General features: G+C 43.6%; 1 protein-coding gene across 1 annotated transcript in view; it reads right to left on the reverse strand.

Moving 5' to 3' along the window:
* Positions 1-25,981, reverse strand: part of CDH23 (cadherin related 23) — a 620,897-nt gene that overhangs the window by 439,574 nt on the left and 155,342 nt on the right. The window contains exons 5-6 of the mRNA XM_069071099.1: positions 24,720-24,767; positions 24,173-24,265 (exon numbers count right to left, since the gene is read on the reverse strand). Of these exons, the coding sequence (XP_068927200.1) occupies positions 24,173-24,265; positions 24,720-24,767 (141 nt within the window). The remainder of the gene's footprint in view (positions 1-24,172; positions 24,266-24,719; positions 24,768-25,981) is intronic.

Consider the following 25,981-nt stretch of genomic DNA (forward strand, 5'->3'; position numbering starts at 1 on the left):
TGGACAATTCCGGGGGTCAGGAGAGTCTTTCACAGGAGGTGGCATATGAGCTAAGCTTTGAAGGAAGTCAAGGATTCTAAGGGAGTGAGGGCGAATGAGCGCTTTTCCAAGAACAGAGGCCAGGAAACAGTGCTGAATTTGGGAAACAGGAGTTTCCAGTAAGGAAGTTTGGCAGGAACAGAGAATGTGTGAAGAGAAAGAATGAAGGCAAAGTTGAATCTAGCCAGGTTGAGAAGGGTTTTGAATGCCAAGCTGAAGAGTCTATATTCTATCCTCGAGGCTACAGGGAATCCTCAAAGATGCCTGAGTATGGGAGTGACATAGTCAGCTGTGCTTTAGAAAGATTATTTTGAAATATGACAAGGATTAGAGTTAAGAGGGACCAGAAGCTAGGAGTCCAATTAGAAGGTTATTGCAATAATGCAGTCAAGAGGAGAAGAGGATTCGAACTAGGGTGGTAGTCACATGAGTGAAGAGAAGGATGTGAATGAAAGAGATGTTGTGGATGTCTGGATATTGTACAAGGTAGAGAACAAAGAAAAAAGTCCAGTGTGCCTCTGTGGTTAGATTTCTCAGAAAACAATGAGTTCCTGGATCAGTTGGGGAAATTGTAAAACCAAACAGGAATCAGATATGAGAAGCATCCAGAGATAGAGCAATATAATGTGGGAAAGCAGGCTTGGACTTTGCCCTTCACAGGTACTGTGAGTGATATATGGACATTGAAGGTCTGGGTGAAAAGGACTGACCCTCTGATGACCTCAAGTACATTCTACTTGAGAGGAAACCTTTATTTTTAAGTAGTAGTAGAAGACTAGGTGGCTTTATAAGGGCTCTAGGGAGGCAGGGTCCACTATAGAGGTGGGTTACTTCAAATTATTGGGGCAGCTAGGTGGTGCAGTTAATGGAACTCTGGGCCTCAAGTCAGAAAGACTCCTCTTTCTGACTTCAAGTCTGACCTCAGACACTTACTAGCTGTGTGACCGTGGACAAGTCACTTAACCCTGTTGGCCTTAGTTTCTGGAAAATGATCTGGAGAAGGAAATGGCAAACCACTCCAGGATCTTTGCCAAGAAAACCCCAAATGGGCTGGACATAATCGAAATGACTGAACAACAATGACAAAAACAACACTTCAAATTATTCCAACCCAAAGTTTTTTTTTTTTGCTAGAGTTTGGGGTGAGGCAGTAGGGATTTCAGCCTTAGAATAGCACAATGAGGCTATAAGATTATGTCAGTACCTAGTGACGGAAGGGGAGGGTTCAATAGAAAGGGAAGGAAAATTGACTGTTTATGGACTCAGGTGAACGAAAGTCTGTTCTGTATCAATATCCTATTAGCACGAGTGCTTAAAAGGGACTTTTCTTTGGATTAAAGAATGTAGACATGAGACAAATTGAGGTATTTCCAAGGAAAATCCAGAAAATCCAGGAGGGGCACAAGGCACAAAGAACAATTTGTGAAAATCTCTCAAAGATGTAAATAAAGAGTTTGCATTCTGGGCTATAGGCCACATCAAGATTCCAACAAGCTAGCCCAGAGGAAACATATAATAGGCACTCACTGAATACTTGCTGATTTGCTGAAGAAAAAAGATAATCAATCAATTAATGGACCATAAAGTATTTACTTTTGCCAGATACTGTGCTAGGGGTGAAAGGAAGATGGGAAAGGGGAGAGGAACATCTCTTCACATAGTATTTCTCTCTCTCTCTCTCTCTCTCTCTCTCTCTCTGTCTCCCTCCATCCCTTTCTCTACCTCCCTCCTTTCTTCCCTCCTTCTTTCTCTCTGTCTCTGTCTTTCTTTGTCTCTCTGTCTCCCTCCTCTCTCTTCTGTCTCTGTTTCTTTCTGTCTGGGATAATTTGGAGAAAATTTGTATATTGTGATCCTACCTCTCAAGGACATCATAGTCTCACTGTCTCCAAGCCTGTACCAGGGATGGTGGGTGGGGGTGATGAGGAGAAAGTAGGCAGATGGAGGCTGACCAATTGGTGGGAAAGACAGTGTGGATTGCTTCTCCTGGGGAGATTACATTGTACCTAGTGATTACGTTTCATTTGAAGACTCTCAGTGGAATTATCTGTTGAGAAGGAAGGGCTTTTTAATAGATGAACAAAATGCTTCCACTTACGATTATTAATCGAGGCAGAGCCCATCCCCTTACATGCATCCTTCTCAGTCAGCCCCACAAAGTTGCAAAGTAATTAAAGGCTGCTAAGGAATCAGAGAAATTATTATAATTCTGTCAAGCAAAAGCTTTCTTTCTCCCTCTCTCTCCTTCCCCCACTCCTGACTAGAAAATAAGGTGGGCCAGGCAGCCTGAAAAACACATCAAAATAAGTCTATTGTGCTCAAGGCTTCAATATCACGGCAGGAACCACAAGCCCTGTCCCTCAGCTATTTTGCCAACAGATTAACTTGTCAGGACAGTGGGTAGGGTAGAGTATGTGATATGGGGAGCTGGGGAGCCCAAATAAGACAAGAAGAGCAAAGCTGCATCCTGGACTGCTGCCCTTGAGAGCTAAAATGCTCCTGGGTGCCAAGAAGGGCTCACAATTAGGTGGTAGCTATAGGGGCACCAAGAATCCCAGCCTGGAAGACTGGAAACCTGCATGTGAATCCTTGTTCTTCCATTTGTTACTGATGCGACCTTGACCAAGTTTCTTCATCTTTTCAAGCCTTAGTTTCCTTATTTGTCAAATGGAGATTATAATACCTGCTCCTATTATAATAATAATAATGGCACAGCGACATGCATCTCACATAGGTGGAAGTGTTTTATAAATAGAAGTGACTGTCCCATGAGTGATATGGGTCTATAACCTAAATTGAGAGGTGGGTGATGATAGCCAGGAAGACTTCTCAGAGGAACTAACTTGGGAACAGAGATCCCGTGAATACTAAATACATTCTCTTTGCCAACATGCCAGGTACATTCTAGGATCACCAATTTGGAGATGACCCCAAAGCTGCTTGGGGCTTTAGAGAGATCAAGGTCCTAGGTGGCAGCAGGGTACAGCGAAGAACCCTAGAGATAGTCACATTAATAGATTGTTTTTGGAGCTGTGAAATGGCCAGAAGTTCTGGAAAACCATTCTGGTGGCAGTCCTCATCATCCCTTACCTGGATGGTGGGTCTACCTGCCTCAAGTCTCTCTCCACTCCAATCCATCCTCCATTCAGACACTAACATGATTTCCTGTGAATACAGGTTCCATAATGTCACTCCCCTGCTCAATGAACTCCAATGGCTCCCTATTGCCTCTAGGAGCAAATACAAGATTCTCTGTTTAGCACTCAAAGCCCTTTACAACCCAACCCAGCCTCCTCCTCCATTTCCAGGTTCTTAGACCTCACTCCCTGACATGTAATCTTTGATTCAGTGACACTGGCCTCCTGGCTGTTCCTTCTCTTGATTCCAGGCATTTTCTCTAGCTGTCGCCCAAGCTTGGAATGCTCTATTTCCTCATCATCACCTACTTCCTTCTTTAGCTTCCTACAAGTCCCAAATAAAACCTTATCATCTATACAAGGCCCTTCTCAAATCTCTCCTATTCCAGGGCCTTCTTTCTGTTAATTATTTCCTATTCTTCCTATATGTAGCTTGTTTCTACATATTTGTTTGCATGTGGTTTCCCCCATTAGACTGTAAGTTCCTTGAGGGCAGGGACTGTCTTTTGCCTCTTTTTGTGTCCCCAGAACTTAGCACAGTGCCTGGCATATAGTAGGTGCTTAATAAATGTTTATTGACTGACTCTCTCTGGTCATCATTTGTCTTATTTGGATAATTCAGGGGCTGGATTCAAAGATCTGTAAGTGTCTCTCTATCTACAAATACAGATAGAGCACTGGACCTTCAATCAGGGAGACCTGAGTTCAAATCTAGCCTCAGACATTTACTAGCTGTGTAACCCTGGGCAAGTCACTTAATCCTCTTTACCTCTGTTTTCTCATCTGTAAAAATGAGCTGGAGAAGGAAATGGCAAACTACTCTAGTTTCTTTGCCAAGAAAACTCCAAATGGGGTCACAAAGTATCAAACAAAACTGAAAGGACTGAACAACAACAAATCTTTTCATGTCCATGCCCTTAGCATGCTGGTAAAGGAGATGAATTCAGTTTTCAGGATCAAGGAACTCCATTCCAATTTTCCTTCTCTGGGAAGTCTTCCTATGTTATCACAATCCAGTTATTGTTATTATTTTTCTCCTAATGTAGGGATTCTTTTTTAAAAAAATTAATTAAAAATTTTTTTTTCTAATGTCAGGATTTTTTTTTTAAAGCAATTGGGGTTAAGTTACTTGCTCAAGGTCACATGGCCAGTTATTTCTGGGTGTGGTGCTAAGTATCTGAGCCCGGATTCGATCCCCAGGTCATCCCTACACTGGGGCTGGTGCTCTTACTTGCTGAGCCACCTGGCTGCCCCTAAGCAATTGGGGTTAAGTAACTTTCTCAAGGTTACACGGCCAGGTGTTTCTGGGTGGGTGCTAAGTGTCTGAGCCCGAATTCGATCCCCAGGTCATCCCAACACTGGGGCCAGTGCTCTTACTCGCTGTGCTACCTGGCCACCCCCAATTGTTGGTGTCATAGCTCCCTTTGGTCAAGGGTATGGCAAGAGCTTTTACACCTTGGAAATCAGCAATGCTATAAATATGGGCCTGATTTATTATTTTGTTGTCTAGAATTAAGAAAGTGATGGAGAAAATGTTACTAATGTGCCCTATATTAAATGTGTGTCCTATATTTTCAGAGGATAAATTTTTAAACATTTCCCAAAACATCTCTGCCATTGGCAGTCTTGTGATGACTACAAGCCCCTTTTCAGCATAATATTTTGAAACACATAAAGTAAAATACACATAATTACAAAGGAAAGCAATGGTTAGTGAAAACAGAGATTCAATTTTTTTTTCCATCCAGGTTCAAGATCCCCTGAAATCTATCCCCAGACCCTAGAATTTGTAGACCCCAGATTAAGAATTCCTTGTCTAATGAGTCCCATCTGTGGTCATAATTTATTTTGAGAGTATATCACTGAAAGCTCTGAGCAGCCACTGGAACCTCCATCTTTTTCCTCATGGGTATGTCTCACCCACCCTACAGAATAGAGACTTTTCTGGTCAGGGTCTGATCTGCCATTCTCCACATATCTTTCCTTGGGATCTGATAAAGCATCACCCTACATGCACAATGAGTGGTGTCTTGTAGGCTGAAGGCATAAGTGGAATAACATTTATATAGTACCTACTGACTTGCCTGCTCTGGAAGGGGAGCCTGGCTAAGCTCAGTCTTATAGATGAGGCTCAAGATCCAAGATGAAGGGAAGGGGAAGGGAAGGGAAAGGGAAAGGAGAAGAGCCAAGCTCCCCTTCCTATTCAAGGCTAGCTCTTCCCTGTCTCTTTCTTTTTTTCTTGGTCAGGAAGAATCAACAAGAATTCAATGATAATTGACTATATGATTAACAACTTAGCTTTAAAAGTAATTTTTCTCTAAACTGTTCAGAGAACTTTCATAGATTTCTCATTGCTTCTTGCAACAACTCTGGGTGGTTGGGATGATGGGTGAGGTAATACTAGCTAGCATTTCTATAGTGCTTTACCATATCATCTCAATTGATCCTTACTACAATCCTGGGGGGGGGAAGTACAGTTATTCTCCCCATTTCACAGATGAGGAAACTGGGGCAGACAGAGGTTAAGGGCCTTTCCTCTTGGATTTTCTTCTATTTTTATCCCTTTTATATCTTGTTTGCACATAGGTGTTTGCATGTTGTCTCTGCCATTAGATGGGGAGCTCTCTGAGGTCAGGGACTGGTTTTGGCTTTCTTCTTTGGCTATCCTCAGAGCTTGGCATGATGTCTGGTATATAGTAAGTGCTTAACAAATGCCAATCAATGGAGAAGGGAAGAATTTATGACTGAACAAGAGATAGAGAACATTTTGAAAAACAAAATGGATTATTTTGATCATGTCAAATTAAAAAAGGTTTTGCATAAAAAATCTATCTATAGTCATGTGAAAAAGGCTCTAATCACTATTGATTAGAGAAGTGCAAATCAAAACAACTCTGAGGTACCACCTCACCTCACACCTATCAGATTAGCTAATAGGACCAAAAGGGAAAATGGTTGGAGAAGATGTGGGAAAATTGGGACACTAATGTATTGTTGGTGGAGTTGTCAACTGAAGAGCAATTTGGAACTATGCCCAAAGGGCAATCAAACTGTGCATGCCCTTTGATGCATCAATAGCACTACTAGGTCTGTATATCAAAGAGATTATGAAAAAGGGGAAAGGACCCACATTCACAAAAACATTTATAGCAACTTTTTGCAGTGGTCAAGAATTCAAAATCAAGCTGAACAAGTTGTGGCATATGAATGTAATGGAATACTGTTGTGCTATAAGAAATGAGGAGCAGGGAGATTTCAGAAAAGTTTGGGAAGACTTATATGAACTGATGCTGAGTGAAGTGAGCAGAATCAGGAGAACATTGTACACAGGAACAGCGACATTGTGCAATGGTCAGCTAGGATTGAATTAATGCTTCTCAGCAATACAATGATCCAAAACAATTCCAAAAGACTCATGATGGAAAATACTATTCATATCCAAAGATAGAACTATGGTATCTGAATGCAGAACAAAGAATACTATTTTCACTTTTTTTTTCCTTTGGTGCCTTTCCCCTTTTGTTCTTTTCTCCTTTCACAACACGGCTAATGTGGAAATGTGTTTACATGTATAAGCTGTAGCAGATTGCTTGCTATCTTTGGGAAGGAGGCTGGAAGTGAGGAAGAAATAAATTAAAACTAAAAATCTTATAAAAAATGAATGTTGAAAACTATCTTTACTTGTAATTGGAAAAAATAAAATACTACTTACTCTTTAAAAAGTGCTAGCTGACTTGACTTACCTCCCACTAAGAGTTCAATTAACAGCCGTCTTTGGCCTATTCTTCTTTCCCAGATGGGGAAACTGAGCCCAGAGTAAGCCCACATGCAATGCCCTAGGAAAGGAATTTGCCTCCAAGGCCTCCTATACTACAGGCTTATTCACTTAGATAAAACTGCATAGGCTCTGCCTGGAAGATCAGGAAGACTCTAAAGGGTTACTTCAATCCTTCCTACCATGAGTTCCATCAGGCCAGGGGAGGAGACCATTTTAAAAGAAAAAGAAGAGAAGAGGACAGGTAGATGCCAGAGTGAGGCTGCTGACAGCTCGACAATGCAGTGGGAACATCTTCTCCTATCAGGGCTGTTATCATCTCCTTCAATTTAAAGGTTCTTTATTTAAAGGGGGGAAAATAATAAAAGTTGTCCTGGCATGTGTAAGAGAATCACTAATGTGCTGTAGCTCGGGCTCTGTGCTCATTCCTGCTGTTTCGTATTCATAGCGCTGGGTCCTGCAGTCATCGCAATAGAATTATATAGGCCCCCAAAGACTCCCAGCCAGAGTCAGCTAGGAAACTGATGTAATTAAGAACATTATTACCATTAAAACAAAATAATAATTTTAATTACATCTGAGTTCCTCTTTTTAAACCTTCCCCCCTCCTCTCCCTCACTGTCCTCTTTTCTGGTTTGGGCTGGTAAGGAATGAGGAGGCCAGGGTCTGTCCTGGGCGGGGACTGTGCCACTCCATGAGAAAATGAGGACAAAAATGGGATGGCTAGATTAGCTATGGAGGTCAGATGTAATTCGCTTCACCTTCCCCAAATTCACAGACCTTGGGGAAATTGAGCCAAGCTGAATTCATTTTTTCCCCTCTGGTTTTCCTTTCCTAGACTTTTTTTGGGTTCGGACAGTCACTGATGGTCAAAACAAAATAAAAAACCGAAGCAGTGGGCAGACATCAGTCCATTTGGTCAGGGCAAAAGGACTGGTGTTTTTAGTCAGTTGGGCAAAATGAGGCAATGTGGTCAAGGATAGTGCCGTCTAACTTGGTGGAGTTGGCAACTGATCCAACCATTCTGGAGAGCAATTTGGAACTATGCCCAAAGGATAATCAAACTGTGCATACCCTTTGATCCAGCAATAGAGATATGTGGGACAGAGAATATGGGAAGAGGAATCAGGAAGACCTGAATTCAAATCTTGACTCTGACACTTGCTTCCTTTGACCACAGTCACTTAAACTTTAATGAACCTCAGTTTCCTTCTCTTCAAAATGCAGATAGTAATCTCTATAGTACCTTCCCCACAGGATTATGAAGAGATTCAGATCTGATGATATATGTGAAGAATTTTCCCAATTTTCCCAAATGTTATGTAGGTGTCAGTCACTATTTTTTATTGTTATATTTATGAAGAGAATGTAGAAATCATGTCTTATGTTACTTGGTCTCCTCCACTCTTCCCTTACATATACTGATTGATGAAAAGATTTGGGGGCTTAATGTTAGAGGTTGGTGATAGGGTGGGGCTTGGGGAGATAGTACAGAAGTCAGAAAGGCTGGGTATGGCATCTGGCTAGGTCTTGATTTTAAGTCTTATGATAGTAGAATGGGATTCATGTTGAAGAGACTTCTTAATGTCTCATCTACAGAATGATATGAACAGTCTTCACCAGGGAACTCCAAGATGGTCACCCAATTCACATCAAATATCTACTTTGTGCCAGGCACTATAGTAATTAATGGTGATAAAAACACAATGGACAAAACAATCTCTACTGTCAAGTGGCATGCATTCTTAAGATACCTGAAATGTCCTTCAGTGTAAGACAGAAATGGTTATGGTCAGAAGCATGGCCTGGTATATTTAAAAGCAGGTAAGAGGTGCCGATCGATTGGGGAATGGCTAAACAAATTGTGGCACAGGAACAGAATGAAAAATTATTATGTCATTAGATTGAACAAATACAAAGAATTCAGTGGAGGATAGGAAGACCTACATGAACTGATTCAGTGAATTCAGCAGAACCAGAACAATGCAGAAGGAGATCAATAAATACAATGACAACAGTGAAGTTAAGGGCTGTCTAATTAAAGTAACCATACTTGGGCCTAAGAGGAGACAAAATGTGCCTCCTTCCCTTGGCTGCAAACCATGAAAATGGGAAGTGGAACATTTCCTGTCCTGGATGATTCAGATGATGTAGTGGCTATGAGCTCTGCAGAAATATTATTTTCTTTTTTCCTCTTTTAAAAATTCTTTGTCACGAGGGCTGGTTATCTGGACAGAGGATGGAGGAGAGATATATTTGGAAATTAAGGTGATAAAAACCCAAAATTATCAACAGAAATTTTAATGAGTTTAAAAATAAGTAAATGGATGAGGAAATAGAGATAAAGAAAAAAAGAAGGGAGGGAGGAAGGAAAATAGAGACAAAGGAAAGAGGGAAGGAAGTTTTACATAGAATTTTTCAACCAGGACATTTCAGACTACACAGGCAGTAGTGAGTGAGCGTGAGTGTGTGTGTGCATGTGCACGTGTGTGAAATGAACTCTAGAGTAAGCACAATAGATTTAAGAATGAATTCTAGCTCTGCTCCTTAGTAGATGTGAGGGTTTCACCAAGTTCTTTTCCTTAGCTGGTCCCCAGTTTTTCCTTCCACAAACTGAGAGAGCTGGGCAAGAGGACCTCTAGATCTTCTAGCTCTCTGTCCCCCAAGTTGGATGTAGGCAATGGCTGCCTTGGCATTCAGCTCTTCATGGGAAATGTTCAATTGAGTAAGAGCCCAACTCTACCACTTGAAGTCAAACAAAGGCTGCCCCAAATTAAGAAATGCCTAAGCATCTATCACAGAACAGAAAGGAGCAGGAAGTGCAGGCAGGATGGAGGGATTGGGAAGTCCAAGTGTCACTAACTCATTGTGTGACTTTGGGACAGTCACTGATCATCTTCAGGCTCCAGCTTTTATATTTCTATAAAATGGGAAGAATATCTCTCAACTAACGTAATAGGGACATCAGGAGGCCAAATGAGAATGGGATGTAAAGGTGCCTGAAGAAATGCACAGATGAAATAAAAGGCAACAATCTTCAGATCATTCAAAAATTCAGATGTCTTTGAAATGGGGGTGAGGGGTGGGGGTGCTACTGTTTTACCTGCTATAATAACAATATGCATTGACATAACTCAAGGCTAAAAAGCACTTTCCTTTCAGTAATTCTGAGGTAGCTAATATAATAATGATAATACAGAGTATTATACTCAGGTTATAGATGAGGAAACTGAGGCTTAAAGTAGATAATTAAAAATGAAAGCCATAATCAGTACTCAATGAGAGGTGCAGACAGTAAGTGGTATGGGAGCTCAGAGATGGCATTATCAGAAAGAGATGCAATGTGGTGTAATGAGGAGACAAATGGCCTTTGATTCAGGGAGATCTCGGGTCCAGTCCTGCCTCCTGACCTACCCAGGGTCACATAGCTAGTTCTGGGGAAGGATTCGAACCCAAGTCTGTTCAGGATTCTTTCTATCACAGTGTGTGCCCTCATTTCTGGCCCCCATACATTACTGCTAAAAACACAAAACATGTTTGCCATTGCTTCTGTGGGCGGGGACATCTTCCTGATGGTAACCAACAAGTTTCCCAGGTTATTAATCACTGCCCTGGTTTAAGGAAAGGATGGAGGGCAGAGGAAAGGCCTGGGAAGCTCAGATTACTCAATGGTCACCTAGGGGGGCATAGAGACATCATCAGAGCCTGCTATTAGAACTCCTTGGAGCCACTTAGGCTCTGTCCAGCAAGACTGGTGAAACCCAGAGATGATTTATTGGTCTCCTTCCTTGGGATCAATAGGTAGGTGGTTATGGATGCAGAGGGGGCTTTCAGAAACCGTGGCCCCATGGTAGAAATTAATACCACCTGTCAAGTGGTGCCTTCTCCTGGCACAGCAGACAGAGCTCTTGTGAACCATGCTGGCACTTCAGAGGGAACAGAACATACCAGCTAGAGAGCTCTTCTCACTGCAACTGGAGAATCCAATTTATAAATCATTCAGCCTGTGACTAGGATGGCGTAGAGGGGGGCTCGGGCATTACTGCTGGCCACCGGAGGTTTTCTTGGCTAGGTCTACCATGACAAGACTCCTGACTTTTTCAGCCACCAGGGGTCTTCCCACTTCTTCATCACCACCTACATGGAGCAAGGTATTTGTAGATGATATTTGGGGGAGGGCAGTTGGCAGGAAATTCAGGGCACGGGTGTGACTTAAGCAGTGGGCAAAACCCATCTCAAGTATCACCTGGGTAAAGTTCTACCTGGGGCACGTGCAGGCTTAGATGGCAAGCTAGAAGATAGGTAAGAGTGCCAGGAGCTGAGTACCTGGCTCATGGCCAGGACCAGTCAGGGATTTTTATCCTGTCATATGCGAGTTACAATAAAATGACACCTTGGGTTTCCTTATTATACTTGTCTTGCTTTTCCAAACACTTTTATAAAGACTTGAGCATTGCAGTCAAAGCAATGACCATCCACAATTCCAGAGGACAGATGAGAAAGCAGGCTAGCCCTCTCCTGGGTCGGAACAAGGATGGACAGAATGAGTTCAAAACAAAACAGTTCTTGCCCTCAAGAAGCTTGCCTTCTATTAGAGCTATAGCACAGTGTCATCTATAAAGTAGTCTAGGTTGACATGAAGTAGGTACTATGGTCTAGGTGAAGTCTAATACAGTCTTCACCCCCAAGGAACACAGAATCTAGTATGGAAGACCAAACACATAGAAAGGTAGGGAATTAACAATGCACAGAACTTGGCACCAACTTCTTATACTTAGTAGCTGTGTGTCACTTTGGACCTCACTTTCCTCATCAGCAAAATTAAGGGACTGAAACAAGATGCCTCCTAAGGTCCTTTCTAGTTAAAAACCTATGACCCTATGTCAGTTGGAAACAAACATTTATTAAGTGCTCACTCAATGCTGGGGACATGAAAACAGTCCCTGTCTTCCAAGAACCAACTCTGTGTCTAAATAAATATATACAAAAGAAATACAAGGGAAAATGAGTGAGGGAGAGGGCACCAGCAACTGTGGGAATCAGGAAAGGTCAGTGTATCCTTATTCCAATGCCTGGGACATAAGAGCTACTGGGTAATATTTGAAGAATGAAGGACTCTTCCAATGAAGTCCTGCTGTGATTCCTCATCATGATGCAGAGATAACCTTAGTCTCTTAAGGGCTCGTGACATCCAATACTTGACAGGTCCATCAACAAGCTAGAAGGACTTAGGATGCCCAGAACACAGGAGGATGGGAGCAGAATCCGACAATGGGCAGCCAGCATGCCTGTTGGCCGAGGTCTGGCTTAGCCAAGTTCTGAAAGGTTCATTACATCACCAGACTGGCTGCAGCTGAAGAGTTCTTCCAGGTACAGAACTCTCAAAGACCATCTATGAAGTTGTAAAAGCCTTGAATCACAGGAGGAAGTATCTACTCCAAAGAAATTACATTGCCTTGAAATACTGACTTAAGGGTGAATGAATGGAAGCAGTATGGGAATCGTGTGCATGTACCGGTAGGGATATATTACTGTAGTGAAGAAGGGGAATGCTAAGAGTTGCCTTCTCCCACTTTATAGATGGTCGCCCGAGACTAGTAGACATAGTGATCCATCCATGACATGAATATTAGAGAATAGACATCTAGGTCTTTTTACATGGGAATCTGGCCTCAGATACTTACTAGCTGTGTGACCCTGGACAAGTCACTTCACCCTGTTTGCCTCAGTTTCCTCATCTGTAAAATGACCTGGAGAAGGAAATAGCAAACTACTATAGCATCTTTGCCAAGAAAACCCCAAATAGGGTCACAAAGAGTCAGGCATGACTAAATAACACGAGAACAGCTTTCTTTCTACTATTCAACGTTATGTCTAGGAATAACCATGTAGAATTAGATACATATGTGTCCATGCAGCACACACACACATCAGCAGGGTCCCTTGACAGAATTCAATCATCACCTCAGGCTCCTGGTTGTAATAAATATAGGGACATGGACTGGCTCTATGATTTCACTAGCCTAGAGAGCTTCCAGATCTCCCACTACCAATGAAAGTTGGCATCTGAAGTATATGGTCTTAGAGTTGTCTGAGGTGTCAAAAGTTAAGTGCCTTGCCTGGAATCTCACAGCCAGTCTAGACCAGATGCTAGGAGTGAACTTAGGTCTTCCTGGTTCAAAGAATGGTTTTCTATCCAGGATTCCAGGCTTCCCATGATGCTTATAAGTCACAGGATTTATCTTGGGTTTTGTTCAAACAAGAAATATTTACTGAGCTTGTAACATCAGCTGGGCACCCCAGTGGATCTGAAGCGTAAGCTATAGTCTCCAGCTATTAAAACTTCTAATCTCATAGTGGAGCTCAAATGTATACAAAGAATTAACAATGCAAGACAGTAGAATAAGAACCCACCAAGTGTAATGAGGGTTTGGGGAGTCAAGAGATGTCACACGATGCTTTGGAGAGATGGTCGGTCTTTGAGACAGGAAGGTCTTGGGTCAGGTCCTATCTCTAACAAAGATAGATGTGGAGATGGGTAGATAGATGGGTAGAAGATAGATAGATAGCCAGGTATAGATACACAGAGTATGTATTAAGCACTTACTGTGTTACAGACAGTGGGCTAAGCAGTACAAATACAAGCAAGTAAAACAGTCTCTACTCTCAAGGAGACTGTTTGGGGTAGAAAAACAGTACATATGCAAATAAATAAAAGGTCATTTGGGGCAGCTAGATGGCACAGTGGATAGAGTGCCAGGCATAGAGTGGGGAAGACTCATCTTCCTGAGTTCAAATCTGACCTCAGACACTGACTAGCTGTCTAGTCCAGACCCTGGACAAGTCATATCACCCTATTTGCCTCAGTTTCCTCATCTGTAAAATGATCTGGAGAAGGAAATGGCAAACCACTCCAGTATCTCTGCCAAGTAAACCCTAAAAGAGAGTTGGACAGGACTGAAAGGACTGAACAGCAATTTGGAGAAAGAAACATGAGTGACTTAGGGGGAACCACACATTTCTTCTTTAAGGATGTCTAAGTTATTATCTGGACAGTCTATGCTCTGTAATTCTTTACCCCTTCCCATCCCATCCCATCTGTCCTTAAACCAGGCTTCTGCCCCTCATATCTTCCCCTTCCTCCTCATACCCAACTGCTGCGTATCTCCTACCTCCCCCACCCAGAGGAGGGTGGCCCCTGGCTCCCTCCTTGCTGATGTGTTTGTGCAGGGATCCAGAACACTAGACAAGGGGAAGCCACGGAGGGCAGCAGTGGGACATGGAGCCACCCAGGGTGGGGAGAACAGCAGTAGAAGTCGGGCAAGCAGAGGAGAGTACCTGAAGGTCAACGTGGCAGGCACACCAACGCCTAACTGATGTACTACAGCCGTGCAGCCGGGCACAGACACAGGCAAACACGTTTTAGCAAATTGGAAAGCTATAAAAGTCTATTACAGCAAATCAAACAGCAGTCAGCATGACAGCCATTAGCCTGAAATGAATACACGGGAACTTAATGAGGTCTGTCGAGGCTGGCTTGGTGAATTAAGTTGCCAATTCTAGCAGGATTTCCCCTTTCTTTATGGACTTGAAAGCTTCCACGCTGCCTCGTTAGGAGTTCGACAAGTGAATTGCAGGGCCTTTCGCCCTGATAAAATGGATAATTACATGTAGAACAACTTAGGGAGAGAGAAGAGTGGAGGGAGCAGGGAACAAATAAACCCAAACACTTACCTGCTCTGCATCCCCAGCTAGTGGCCTGGGTACCCAGGGAGTAGCCGGATGCCTGGGTACCCAGGGGGTAGCCGGGCGCCTGGGTGGGAGCTGGACCTGGGTCTCTGTCCTCGTGCCCAGCTGCTGGATGAACAGTCCGTGGGCACAGTCGAGGCTCCAAGGCTGAGTGGCATTTCAGCTCTAATGTGGAGGGGCCTCCTAATGGCAGCTCTGCCATCAGAGTGTTAAGTGTCCTGCCTGCAGCAGCCCCTCACTCCTCTGCCTTGATTTCTTGGGGTGTCAGGAACACTTAACTCTCCCTATTCTAATGGGTGGAGCTTCCTACGAAGATAAGTCAAAATGTCTACAAAAATCACCTGCCAGGTGGAAAGGGACATGGCCTGTGATGAAGAAGCAGATTCATGGAGACAGCTGTAGAGCGGCAGGTAGGTGTCCAAGTAGAAAGAGCACTGAGCCCAGAGTCAGGAATATCTGAGTTCAAATCCAGACTCAGACACTAGCTATGTGACCCTGGGCAAGTCACTTAACTATCATCTGCCTCAGTTTCCACAACTATAAAATGGGGATAATAATAGCTCTTATCTCCCAGGGTTGTTGTGAGGATCAAATGGGACAATATTGGTAAAGTGGTTGGCACGGTGTCTGGCACACAGTAGGTACTTTATAAATACTTCCTAACAGAAGAAAGAGCCGGCTCAGCGGGTGCATGAACCTCATTTCCCTGGGGATGATCTAAAGTTCAGGTCAGGATAGAGGGAGGATCTCAGCCCTTGGAAGTGTGGTGTATCGGGAAAGGCAACGGACCTGGAATCAGGAGAGGCCAGAGCTCACCTCTGACACTTACGAGTCTGTGACACTGGGTGAGTCACTTTCTTGGGGCTTCGGCAAAGGACCCGGGACAACGCCCACAGTGCCTTCTCACGGGGCTGTTGTGAGAGTCCAATAAGCTTATCTTCATGAAGTTTCTTGTCACCCTTAAAGCACTACATTGATGTAAGTTGTTGTGCACTGTGCCTGGTGGGCTTAACAAATTCTCATTATTCATCTATTAAATAGGGATGCTGCTGCTGCTGCTGCTGCTACTACTACTACTACTACTACTACTACTACTACTACTACTACTACTACTACTACTACTACTATCACTCCTCTTCCTCCTCCCCCTCCTGGCTAATACTGGCTAAAATCCTGAGTTCAGCTTTAAGCTTGATTGGATTAAAGGTTACTTTATTCTGTGAAGTTTGGATTCAGTCAAAGGGCTGCACTTGAGGACCTAGAGGGCCATATGTGACCTCAAGGCTGCAGGTTTCCCACCCCTGGTTTAGGATAAGGTTTGCAAAGAGTTTTTCACATATTATCTCATGGGATCTTGGTGGCAGAACCTACCTTGGAATCAAGTTGTGAGGTTCAAATGCACGATGTCTATAAAGGGTCGTGTACACCTTGGAACACTAGGGAGGTGACTGGGTAGGTGGGGGGTAGAGTTGGTTTGGTAGGTTTTTTTAATACTTAAGCTCTCACTCCTCCCTGTTTTCAAAATCATCTCCAAAAGCTCTCCCTCCAATCACTGCTAAAGCTCCCTCCGCCCTCTTGTATGATGGCAGATCGCTGATGTCAGGTTGAGGCAGCCCAAAGGTGGGGAGAAGTCAAGGAGGCTGGGCTTCGGTCCCAGCTGTGGTGCTTGTGTGGACACATCCCAGGCTCTCTGGCCCTCACTTTCCTCATTTGTAAAGGATACTGGAGCTAGAAGGGGCCCTAGAGTTAGCCTCGTTCAACCCTGCATTTTTCATATGATAACAATATTAATAAAAATAAACATTAACAGAGCACCCATGATGTGCCAAGTACCACACTAAACACTTTACAATGATCTCGTTTGATTCTCACAACAACCTTGTTGATCCCTATTTTACACATGAGGAAACTGAGGCAAAGAGAAGCTAAGTGAGTTGTCTAGGGTCACACATCTAGTAAGTGTCCGAGGCTGGATTTGAACTTGCCAAGGACACACAGATGGTATGCCTAGCAGAGGATTTGAATTCGGGACCTTGGGAATTCAGACCTAGTGCCCTTGAAACCATGCCTCCTAGGAGCTATACCAAGTTCTTTCTAACTGTAAAGTATTATATAAAGGTAGGAACAGTGAGGGGACCTGTGATTCCACTGGTATAAGGAACTCCCAGGGGAGGAAACTCCTTCCACCAAAACTGGCCAGCACCTTCTTGACCACTAGGGAAGAGGTGTCAAACGCAAGGCCCCCTGGCCCTCTCCTGAGTGAAGCCCTAACCAGATTAAAATGAAATTGGGAAATGTTTAACAATATATATCAAAATAGAATACAACACAGATGATGTTCATTTGTGGTTCCCTATGTCAGTATGCTGTGGGAAGGAATTTCTATTTGAGTTTGACAGCCTGAAGCAATGAGATTAAGTGACTGGCCCAGGGTCACACAGCCAACACATGTCAGAGATATGCCTTAGAGCCAGGTCTTATTTGCTGCAAGGCCCGCTCTCCATCCTCTGTTCCATATGGTCTTGCTCTAAAGTAGGCAATTATTGCTACTGCTACCAATAGCTAGCATCTCTGTAGTGCTTCAGAGTTGGAAAAAGCACTTTACAAATATCTCATTCTATCTATTATTCTCCCATTTTACAGATGAAAAAACTAAGGTAAAGAGAAGTTAAGTGACTTGTTTGGGGGTAACACCAAGTCACTGAGGTGGGATTTGAATTCAGGTCTTCCTGACTCCAGTGCCCTCAAAGTCAAATGTCCTGACCATTGTGCCATCTCGCTTTCTCCTCCTACTCATTTATAATGTTTCTCTTATATGTATCAATTTGTGTGTGTGTGTGTGCCTACGTCCAGCCTCCCCCAGCCCCATTCCTTCAGGCACGTGTATGTTTGGTACTTGGTGAAATGCTCAGCATCTGAGGCAGACTCAGACCATGGTGGGACCTGAGGGACTTCAACAAGCCAGCCCAGGATTGGACCTGACAGCCTGGGTTTGACCTTGGCCAACATTAGAATGGGGAATCCCCCAATAGGCCCAGCTGCTGACCACTTTTAAGGCCATCTTAGGTGATGAATCACTTAGATGCCATCCAAGCAGAGAGGACTGCGCTGGCCAAGGCTGTCACCCCATCCTCACCGTCCACTCCAGCAGCAACCAGGGAATCAGATATCAGTTGGGCAAAAGCCATCCCAACGTGGCTTGAAGAAATAAACAATATGTACTTTAAGTTGTCTCTTTCCTTTTATGGAATAAGTATTACAGACCTTTCTCATATAACCCACCTCTCTGTTTGTCAGATGAGCAGAGGGAAGGCCATTTGCAGCCTCCTTTCTTCAAGAGCCTCAGTTTCCCCTAAATGGATTACCAAGGCAATAGAATGAATTGGGCATGAAAAATTGACTAGAACCCAGGGTTTTTTGCCTTGTGGTCCCAGGTTCCATCATCCTACCAGCCCACTCCATATAAAATTGTTCTAACTGCAGAAGCAATAGGGATAGGGGCCCTCCTGAGGATACTGGGCCCTGGAGTAATCGAAAGGGCATAAGAGGGAGAGCCAGGACTCTGGGAGACTGGAAGCAGTGGGATACAGGGAAAAGAGCCTCAAATTTAGAGTCAGGGAGTTAGGCTGAAATTCTGTCTCTGTCAGTACTTGGGTCACCTTCAGGTCACTTAACCTTTCTGGGCCTCAGTTTCCTCAACTGTAAAATAAGGTATAGAGGAGGTATACAAGATTTTCTCTTACTTGTGCTCTATGATCCTGTGAGATGCAGGGCTGTTGGTTTAGGGAAGAGAATGCCTATGGCAATGAAAAAGATTTGACTTTCTGATCCAAGAGTCTAGGAACGTATCAGTCTGACTTTTCCCTCCCCACTTTCACTCCTCATCATCCCCATTCTTTCTGTTGCCCTCCACCATGGGAAGAGTGCCCAGCCGACAGAGGGCCAGCCAAATCTGCCAGGATGCCAGCTAAGCAATGGATTTGTGGCTCATTAACTCTCATAAGTGCCCTTGGTTTAAAGAGCATGGGGTTGAGACTTCAGGCTGGCACATAGAGACCCTTAATTAAATTAGGGTGACTTCCAAACAGGCGAGGGCACCCAGAATGAAGCTGTAATCCAGGGCATTCTGGGGAAAGCCCAAGGCAAACAGCTGAAGCAGGGAGTTCTGAAATCCCTCCAAACACAGGCTTACAGGGCCTTATTCCTCACCCTACATCTCAGAGAAGGGTCCCTACTCAGACCTTCCTTCTAGGCACATCTGCCCACCTTCCCCGACCCCCACCTTATGCTGTCACAAGGAGAAATTTTGTCTTTATTTTTTGGCAAACTCCTTTTGCAGTTTGAGACACAGGGTGGGATTCATAGTGTCAGAAGGAAATCAGAACAAAGAATATACCTGAAAAAAATCAGACTTGTATAGCTACAGATAGAACTGGAGTTACCAGGTAAAGGGTCTGAGACCTCTATTCTTAGAGAAATAGGAATTATGGAAGATATCTTAAGAAAGTGACACCTGAGGGAAAGAATGTAAGTGGTTCAGGTTTGTGATAAGGGATGGAACAGAGACTGGAACAGTGGTAGGGAAGGGGTCATAGGGTGGGTGGAGATGTCAGTGATTTGGGGTGGGGATCAGGGATGGAACAAAGACTGGGACAGTGGTGGGGAAGGGGTCATAGGGTGTGGAGGGGATGTCAGTGTGGGGAAGGGGCCATGGGGTGAGGGTTAAGGAGAAAGCAGAAGAAAGACAGTTCTAGGGACAAAGTGAATGACATAGTTACATTTGCAAAAGTAAAAAGAGATAGCAGAGTGAGATGAAATAATGATTAGCATAGTTTGGCGCTACCTTTGGAAACCTAAACTAGAGCCAGAACACTGTGGCCCCAAGCAGAGTCTCTGATCTTATCTCCCAGCACAGTCCCTCCTGAGCTCCAGGCCCGGGCTGCTCTCTGGTCTCCCCACCATCAGGCACACCACTCCCTGGGCACCTGTGGTCAGGCTCTTCTTTAGCCTGGAGGGTCTCCACTTCCTCTCTCCCATCTCTCTTCAGTCCTACCTCGATGTGAACCCTTTCTTAACAATGACCTCTCTGTCCTCTGACATGAACTTCATACCTTCCACTTACCATTGTAATGGGGAGGTATGTATGTGGTGTGTGAGGGGGTTGAGTGTTTGGGGGGAGTTTGTGTTTGCATGGGGGGATGAGGTAGGGGGTGTTGGGAGGTAGGGAGGAGACACCACTGAGTTTGGAGTTAGAAAACCTAAGTTCAAACTGAAGTCCCAGAACCTGAGTCTGAATACCAGCTCCCCCCATTACTACCAGTTTAACAGTGGACGAGTCACTTAAACTCTTTGGGTCTCAATTTCCTTACTTCAAATGAGGTAAATGGACTAGATGACGTCTCAGATCCCTTCTGGCTCTAGGCTGAGCAAGAGGTGGAAGAAAGTGGGGAGGGGAAGGAAAAGGGAAAGGAAAGGATGAGATGGGGTATGCTGTGTTTGAGTAGAAAGATGTCAAGATAGCTTGGCTAGAAGACTGGACAGAGGGATGGGATGGGATTGTAAAACATGAGTCAATATTCTCTAAGACTACAAAATGACATACTGGTGGCCAAATCTTTGGAAATCCAAGACCCCCCCCCCCACACACATACATACAAAGGTATACGAGCAATTATTGATTAAATAAGCATTTGTTAACCACCTCCAAAGTATAGCGCACTGTGCTGGGAGCTGGAGACTCAAGGACAAAAAGGCGAAATAATTCCAACTTCAGAGAGCCGAGATCATTCAGGAGGAACAATAAAGGATCATAGATTTCTAGCTCAGAGGGACCCTTAAAGCTCAGAATGTTCAATATTTTCATTTTACAGATGAGAAAACTAAGGCACAGAGGAGTTAAATGGCTTTCCCAGGGTCATACACCTAGAAAGGTCCAAGTAAAATGGTTTTCTCAGGGTCATACACCTAGAAAGGTCCAAGTTAAATGGCTTTCTCAGGGTCACACACCTAGAAAGGTCCAAGTTACATGGCTTTCCCAGGGACACACACCTAGCAAAGACCAAGTTAAATGACTTTCTCAGGGTCACACACCTAGAAAGGTCCAAGTTAAATGGCTTTCCCAGGGTCACACACCTAGAAAGGACCAAGTTAAATGGCTTTCCCAGGGACAAATACCTAGAAAGGACCAAGTTAAATGGCTTTCTCAGGGTCACACACCTAGAAAGGACCAAGTTAAATGGCTTTCCCAGGGTCACACACCTAGAAAGAACCAAGTTAAATGGCTTTCCCAGAGTCATACACCTAGAAAGGACCAAGTTAAATGACTTTCTCAGGGTCACACACCTAGAAAGGACCAAGTTAAATGGTCTTCCCAGGGCCACACACCTAGTAAGGACCAAATTCTCCCTGTGTGAGGGAAAATTTGAACCTGGGTCTTTCAGACTCCAATCTAGTCCCCTATCTACTGAAACACCATGGTACATTCTGTATACACAGAAAATCAAATACAAAGCAATATAACATAGATGAAAGATATTTTCTGATAGGAGAATACTAACAACCGGGGGGGGGGGGGACAGGAGAGATATTTTGTAGGAGGTGAACTTAGCTATCCTTGAAGGAAACTAGAGGAGTGATGAGGTGGAGATGAGAAAACAATCCATTCCAGGCAGTGAGGATAGCCCAGGCAAAGACAGTTCACACACAAGGATCAGCAAGTCAGTCAGTTTGGCTGGGGTGACTTCATGGGGTGCACGAAGGAGAATGATGCCCAATAAACAAGACTATGAAGACTGTCAGTACCAAAGGAAGGAACTGATATTTTATCCTAGAGGCAAGAGGGAACCAATGGAACTTCTTGAGCAGGGGAGTAACGTGGTCAGATCTCTACTTACTAGGATCATGTTGGTAGTTTGTGTTAGATGAATTGGAAAGAGGATGGACTTAAAGGCAGGGAGATCATTTAGGACAGTACAGACATAAGGCAAAGAGGGCATGAAGCAGAGTGGTGCCTGAGTGAATGGGAAGGAGGGCACAAATGAGAGATCTACTATGGGGGTAGAATTGACAAGACTTCGAAACTCATTGAATGATATGGGTAAAGAAGAAGACAAAGTTGCAGATACCTCTAAGGTTCCAAATGTGGGTAACTGGAATAATGGTGATGCTCAAATGCAAAGAGAGAAATGAAAAGAAAAGGATTGTGGGGAGTGGGGAGTGAGTACAGAGAAGATAATGAGTTCTTTTTTAGGTATGCTGAGGTTGAGATGATTTTGGGCCAGCTGGAGACTTCCAACAGACAGCTGATGACACAGGATTAAAATTCAGAAGGGACACAGTGGATGGATATGAATGTTGCCTGCATAAGCTTTTTAGATGAACCCACAATGTGCATGATATAGAAAAAGAAGAAAAGAAGGAACAGGATAGAACCCTGAGGTAAACCCCCATAGCAGGTGAGATGTGCATGATGACCCAACAAAGGGGAACAGGAAGGGGCAACCACATAGGTGGGAGGAGAACTGAGAGAGAATGGTGCCTGGGAAAACATAAAAAAGAGAATATTTAGGAGGATACAGTGGTCAGTCATATTAAATACTGGGGAGGTAAAGAGGATCAGGAATGAGAAGAGGCCAAAAGATTTGGGAATTACAGGATCATTTTTCACTTTTGGAGAGGGCAACTGCAGTTGAGAAATGATGTCAGAAGCCAGTCTGTAAGAGTCTGAAAAGGAAGTGAGAAAAAGGAAGTGGAGACAGTGAGTAAAGATAAGTTTTAGGAGCTTTGACTGTGAAAGGGAAGCAAGATGAAGGAACGGTAGAATCAAGTTTGTTGGTTCTTTTTAAAGGATGGAAGAGTCTAGACATGGTTTTAAGCAATAGGAAAGGAGTCCATAGATAAAGGAGATATTTAAAATTAAGGGAAAAATGCAATAATTGAAAGGAAAGCTCATGGAGATGGTGGGAGGGGATAAGATCAAAGGCACCAGCAGAAAGGTTGGTGTCACTTCTTCACCTGATATTAGAGCTACAGAGGAGAGAGTTGGGGGAGGGGAAGATAATGTGGAAGTGGTGTCTAATGTGGAGTTGGGAAGAAGGAGCTCAAAGAATAGTCTCATTTTCCCCCTATTTAAGTGAGTGTGAGCTGAGATCTACTAAGAGAGTAGAAAGATGGCTTGAGGAGAAAGGAAAAGGGCTAGAACAGATAGTTGGTGCAGTGGATAGAGCACTAGTCCTGGACTCAGGAAGACCTGAGTTCAAATTCAGCCTCAAACACTTACTAGCTGGATGATCCTGAGTAAGTCACTTAACCCCTCTGTTTCCCTCAGTTTCCTCAATTGCAAAATGAGATGAAGAAGTAAATGGCAAACCATTCCAGTACCTTTGCTAAGAAAACCCCAAATAGGGTCACAGAGTGTTGGACATGACTGAAAAGGACTCAACAAAGTCAGAAAAGAATAAAGATAGAAATAATTTTTTATTAATATGCTAAGCAGAGTATGATAGCTTAATCAGGGAAAGATCCTGGTATGCAGCAGAAAGCATAAAAAACTCGTGTAGTAGACTCTATCAGTACCCTTGGGAGGAAACTGATACTGAGTATGAGGTGGGATTTGAACTTGGGTCTTTGGCATTCTGAGTCCCCCACTCTTTCCATCATTCTCTTTCAATTTTCTTTATAATTCTAAAATCTGATATCGGAGACAAGAGTACCACATTCCCCATCCATCCCAAGGACTATCTTTGAAAGCTATTTTTTTTCTAAAGATATAAAGTTGTCCCTGGACATCAAGGAGAGGGAAGATGATAGATTGACGTCTCACTGGGTCAGTTTATTAATGAGGCCTTTGGAATATAATAACTTGTACTTCTCAAGTCACCAGAGGTTACTTGACTTCACACACATGCAATTTTGCAAACTCAGCCATTCATACTCTGCCCTAAAGGGTCAAAAGTCCAACAATGAGAAGACTAGCCTGGTGAGTCCTTGGGGAAAAGAAATAAAGAATGGTTAAGGAGAATTCTGTCCTCCAAGGATGATGCCTTCCCTTCTTGTCAGTGAGTGGCTGGGTCCAGTCACAGCTAGAAAGAATTAGCAATTGATATAGCCCATTTCAGAGGTCGACTCTTTATCAAGCCACACCAAACAAATCAAAATGCCCCAAAGAACAAAATGAGAGAATGAAACAGATTCTCTTGCCAAATTATACCGCACAAATCTATTTATTCAACCTCTACCCCTGAGCCTTCACCAAATACATGAGTCCAGAACAGCCTGGTTTCTCCAATAAGCAACATCACCTACCACCTTCTTCCCAAAGCCCTCCAGTGATCATTTATTCATTACCCTGCCAAGGGTAGATGCTGCTGCTGTTGAAACAGCAGACTGAAGCATGATCAGGAGAAGAGAGACAGAGGTGTGACTCTGCTGACCCATCCTACCCTCCACCACTCTCAAGTGCATACTGGGTTCTTACCTCAGGGATGCGGACACTGTAGGGTTGATTATGAAATGTGGGAGCATTATCGTTCACATCCCCAACCTGGATGTTCACTTTCCTCGTAATTACCTAGGAAGAAAAAGAGTCAAGATACCCACTGTCAGCATGTACTTCTAAAAACTAGGTACCCAGTAAGTACTTAGTAAATGTAACCAACTATTGTTTATCGACTCTAAGATTTACAAAGCACTTTACATGTATAATGTTCTATGCCCATAGACTCCCATCTATGCAAAAAGACAGGAAGGAGGTAGCTAGGTGGTGCAGTGAATAGAGAACCAACCCTGGAGTCAGGAGGACCTGAGTTCAAACACGGCCTGAGACACTTGACACTCACTAGCTGTGTGACCTTGGGCAAATCACTTAACCCCAATTCCCCTGCCTTTCCCCTTCCAAAAAAAAAGAAATATAGGAAGGTAGCACCTCAATTTCCAAGGTTCCTACGCAGAAAGTGTTGGGTTGGGGACTCCTAGCCCTCAAGTTTATAAACCTTTATGGATAAGATGGTCCTTGGGATACTTACCCCCTGGTGATCACTGACAGAAAACTCCACAGTGAACTCCGACTTGGTCTGGAAGAGAGGGGAGAAATGAAGAGTTAAATATTGTAGGGTTCACTCTGTTATTATACCTGAGAAGAGGGTATGGAATTTCTATAGAAAGATGCCAATGTGGTTCCAGGGGACTAGGTCACTTTCTCAGAGTCTTGCCTAAAAATAAGTGCTGCTTTTTATGAGAATTGAGACCTAGAAACAATAAAGAGAACGGAGGATGAATGGGATACATGCTTCCCAGACAGTGGTGCCCCCTTAGAGACTGGGTTTTCTGAGATTGGTCTGAGGCAGGTTTGGTTGAAGTGAAGAGAGACATACAGTTTAGTTCTCAGGCACTTTTCATCCTATTAGGAATCAGGCTAAGAACTGGTCTATCATCACATCCTACTCTTCTGAGAAATGTGGATTAGGGGTTGCATTGTTGGGGGACAGGAAACATGGGAGAGAATTACTGCTCCCTTCACTTCCTTCCTATATTGCTTTTCACAACTAAACCCATGGTTAATAGGTCCTTTGGAGTTTTCCAGAAAAAAATGAAAACAATTAACCCTTTAAGAGAGCTCTGACTTGTCAGATTGGTTAAGATGACAAAAGAGGAAAATGATAAATGCTGGAGAGGATGTGGGAAAATGGAAACACTAATGCATTGTTGGTGGAGTTGTGATCTGATCCAACCATTATAGAGAGCAATCTGATACTATGCCCAAAGGGCTATAAAAAGTGCATACCCTTTGACCCAGCAATACCACTTCTAGGACTGTATCCCAAAGAAATCATAGAAATGGAAAAGAACCCGTATGTACAAAAATATTTATAGCAGCTCTTTTTGTGGTGGCAAAGAACTGGAAATCAAGGGTATGTTCATCAATTAGGGAATGGCTGAACAAGTTGTGGTATATGAATGTAATGGAATACTATTGTGCTATAAGAAATGAGGAGCAGATGGACTTCATATTTACCTGGACTTATATAAAAGGATGCTGAATGAGGGGAGCAGAACCAGGAGAACATTGTACACAATTGCAGATACATTGTATCTGTGATGACTGACTTTGATAGACTGGGCTCCTCTCAGCAATGCAAGCCTGTAAGACAACTCCAAAGGACTCATGATGGAAAGGGAGATCCATCCACATCCAGAGAAAGAACTGCAGAATCTGAATGTAGATTGAAGCAAACTACTTGCTCTCTCTCTCTCTCTCTCTTTCTCTCTCTCTCTCTCTCTCTCTCTC

Source organism: Petaurus breviceps, unplaced genomic scaffold (assembly GCF_028583685.1).
Source record: "Petaurus breviceps papuanus isolate PSGF00001 unplaced genomic scaffold, PetGlider_PUasm1.0 90825, whole genome shotgun sequence".
Taxonomy (NCBI): Eukaryota; Metazoa; Chordata; class Mammalia; order Diprotodontia; family Petauridae; genus Petaurus; species Petaurus breviceps.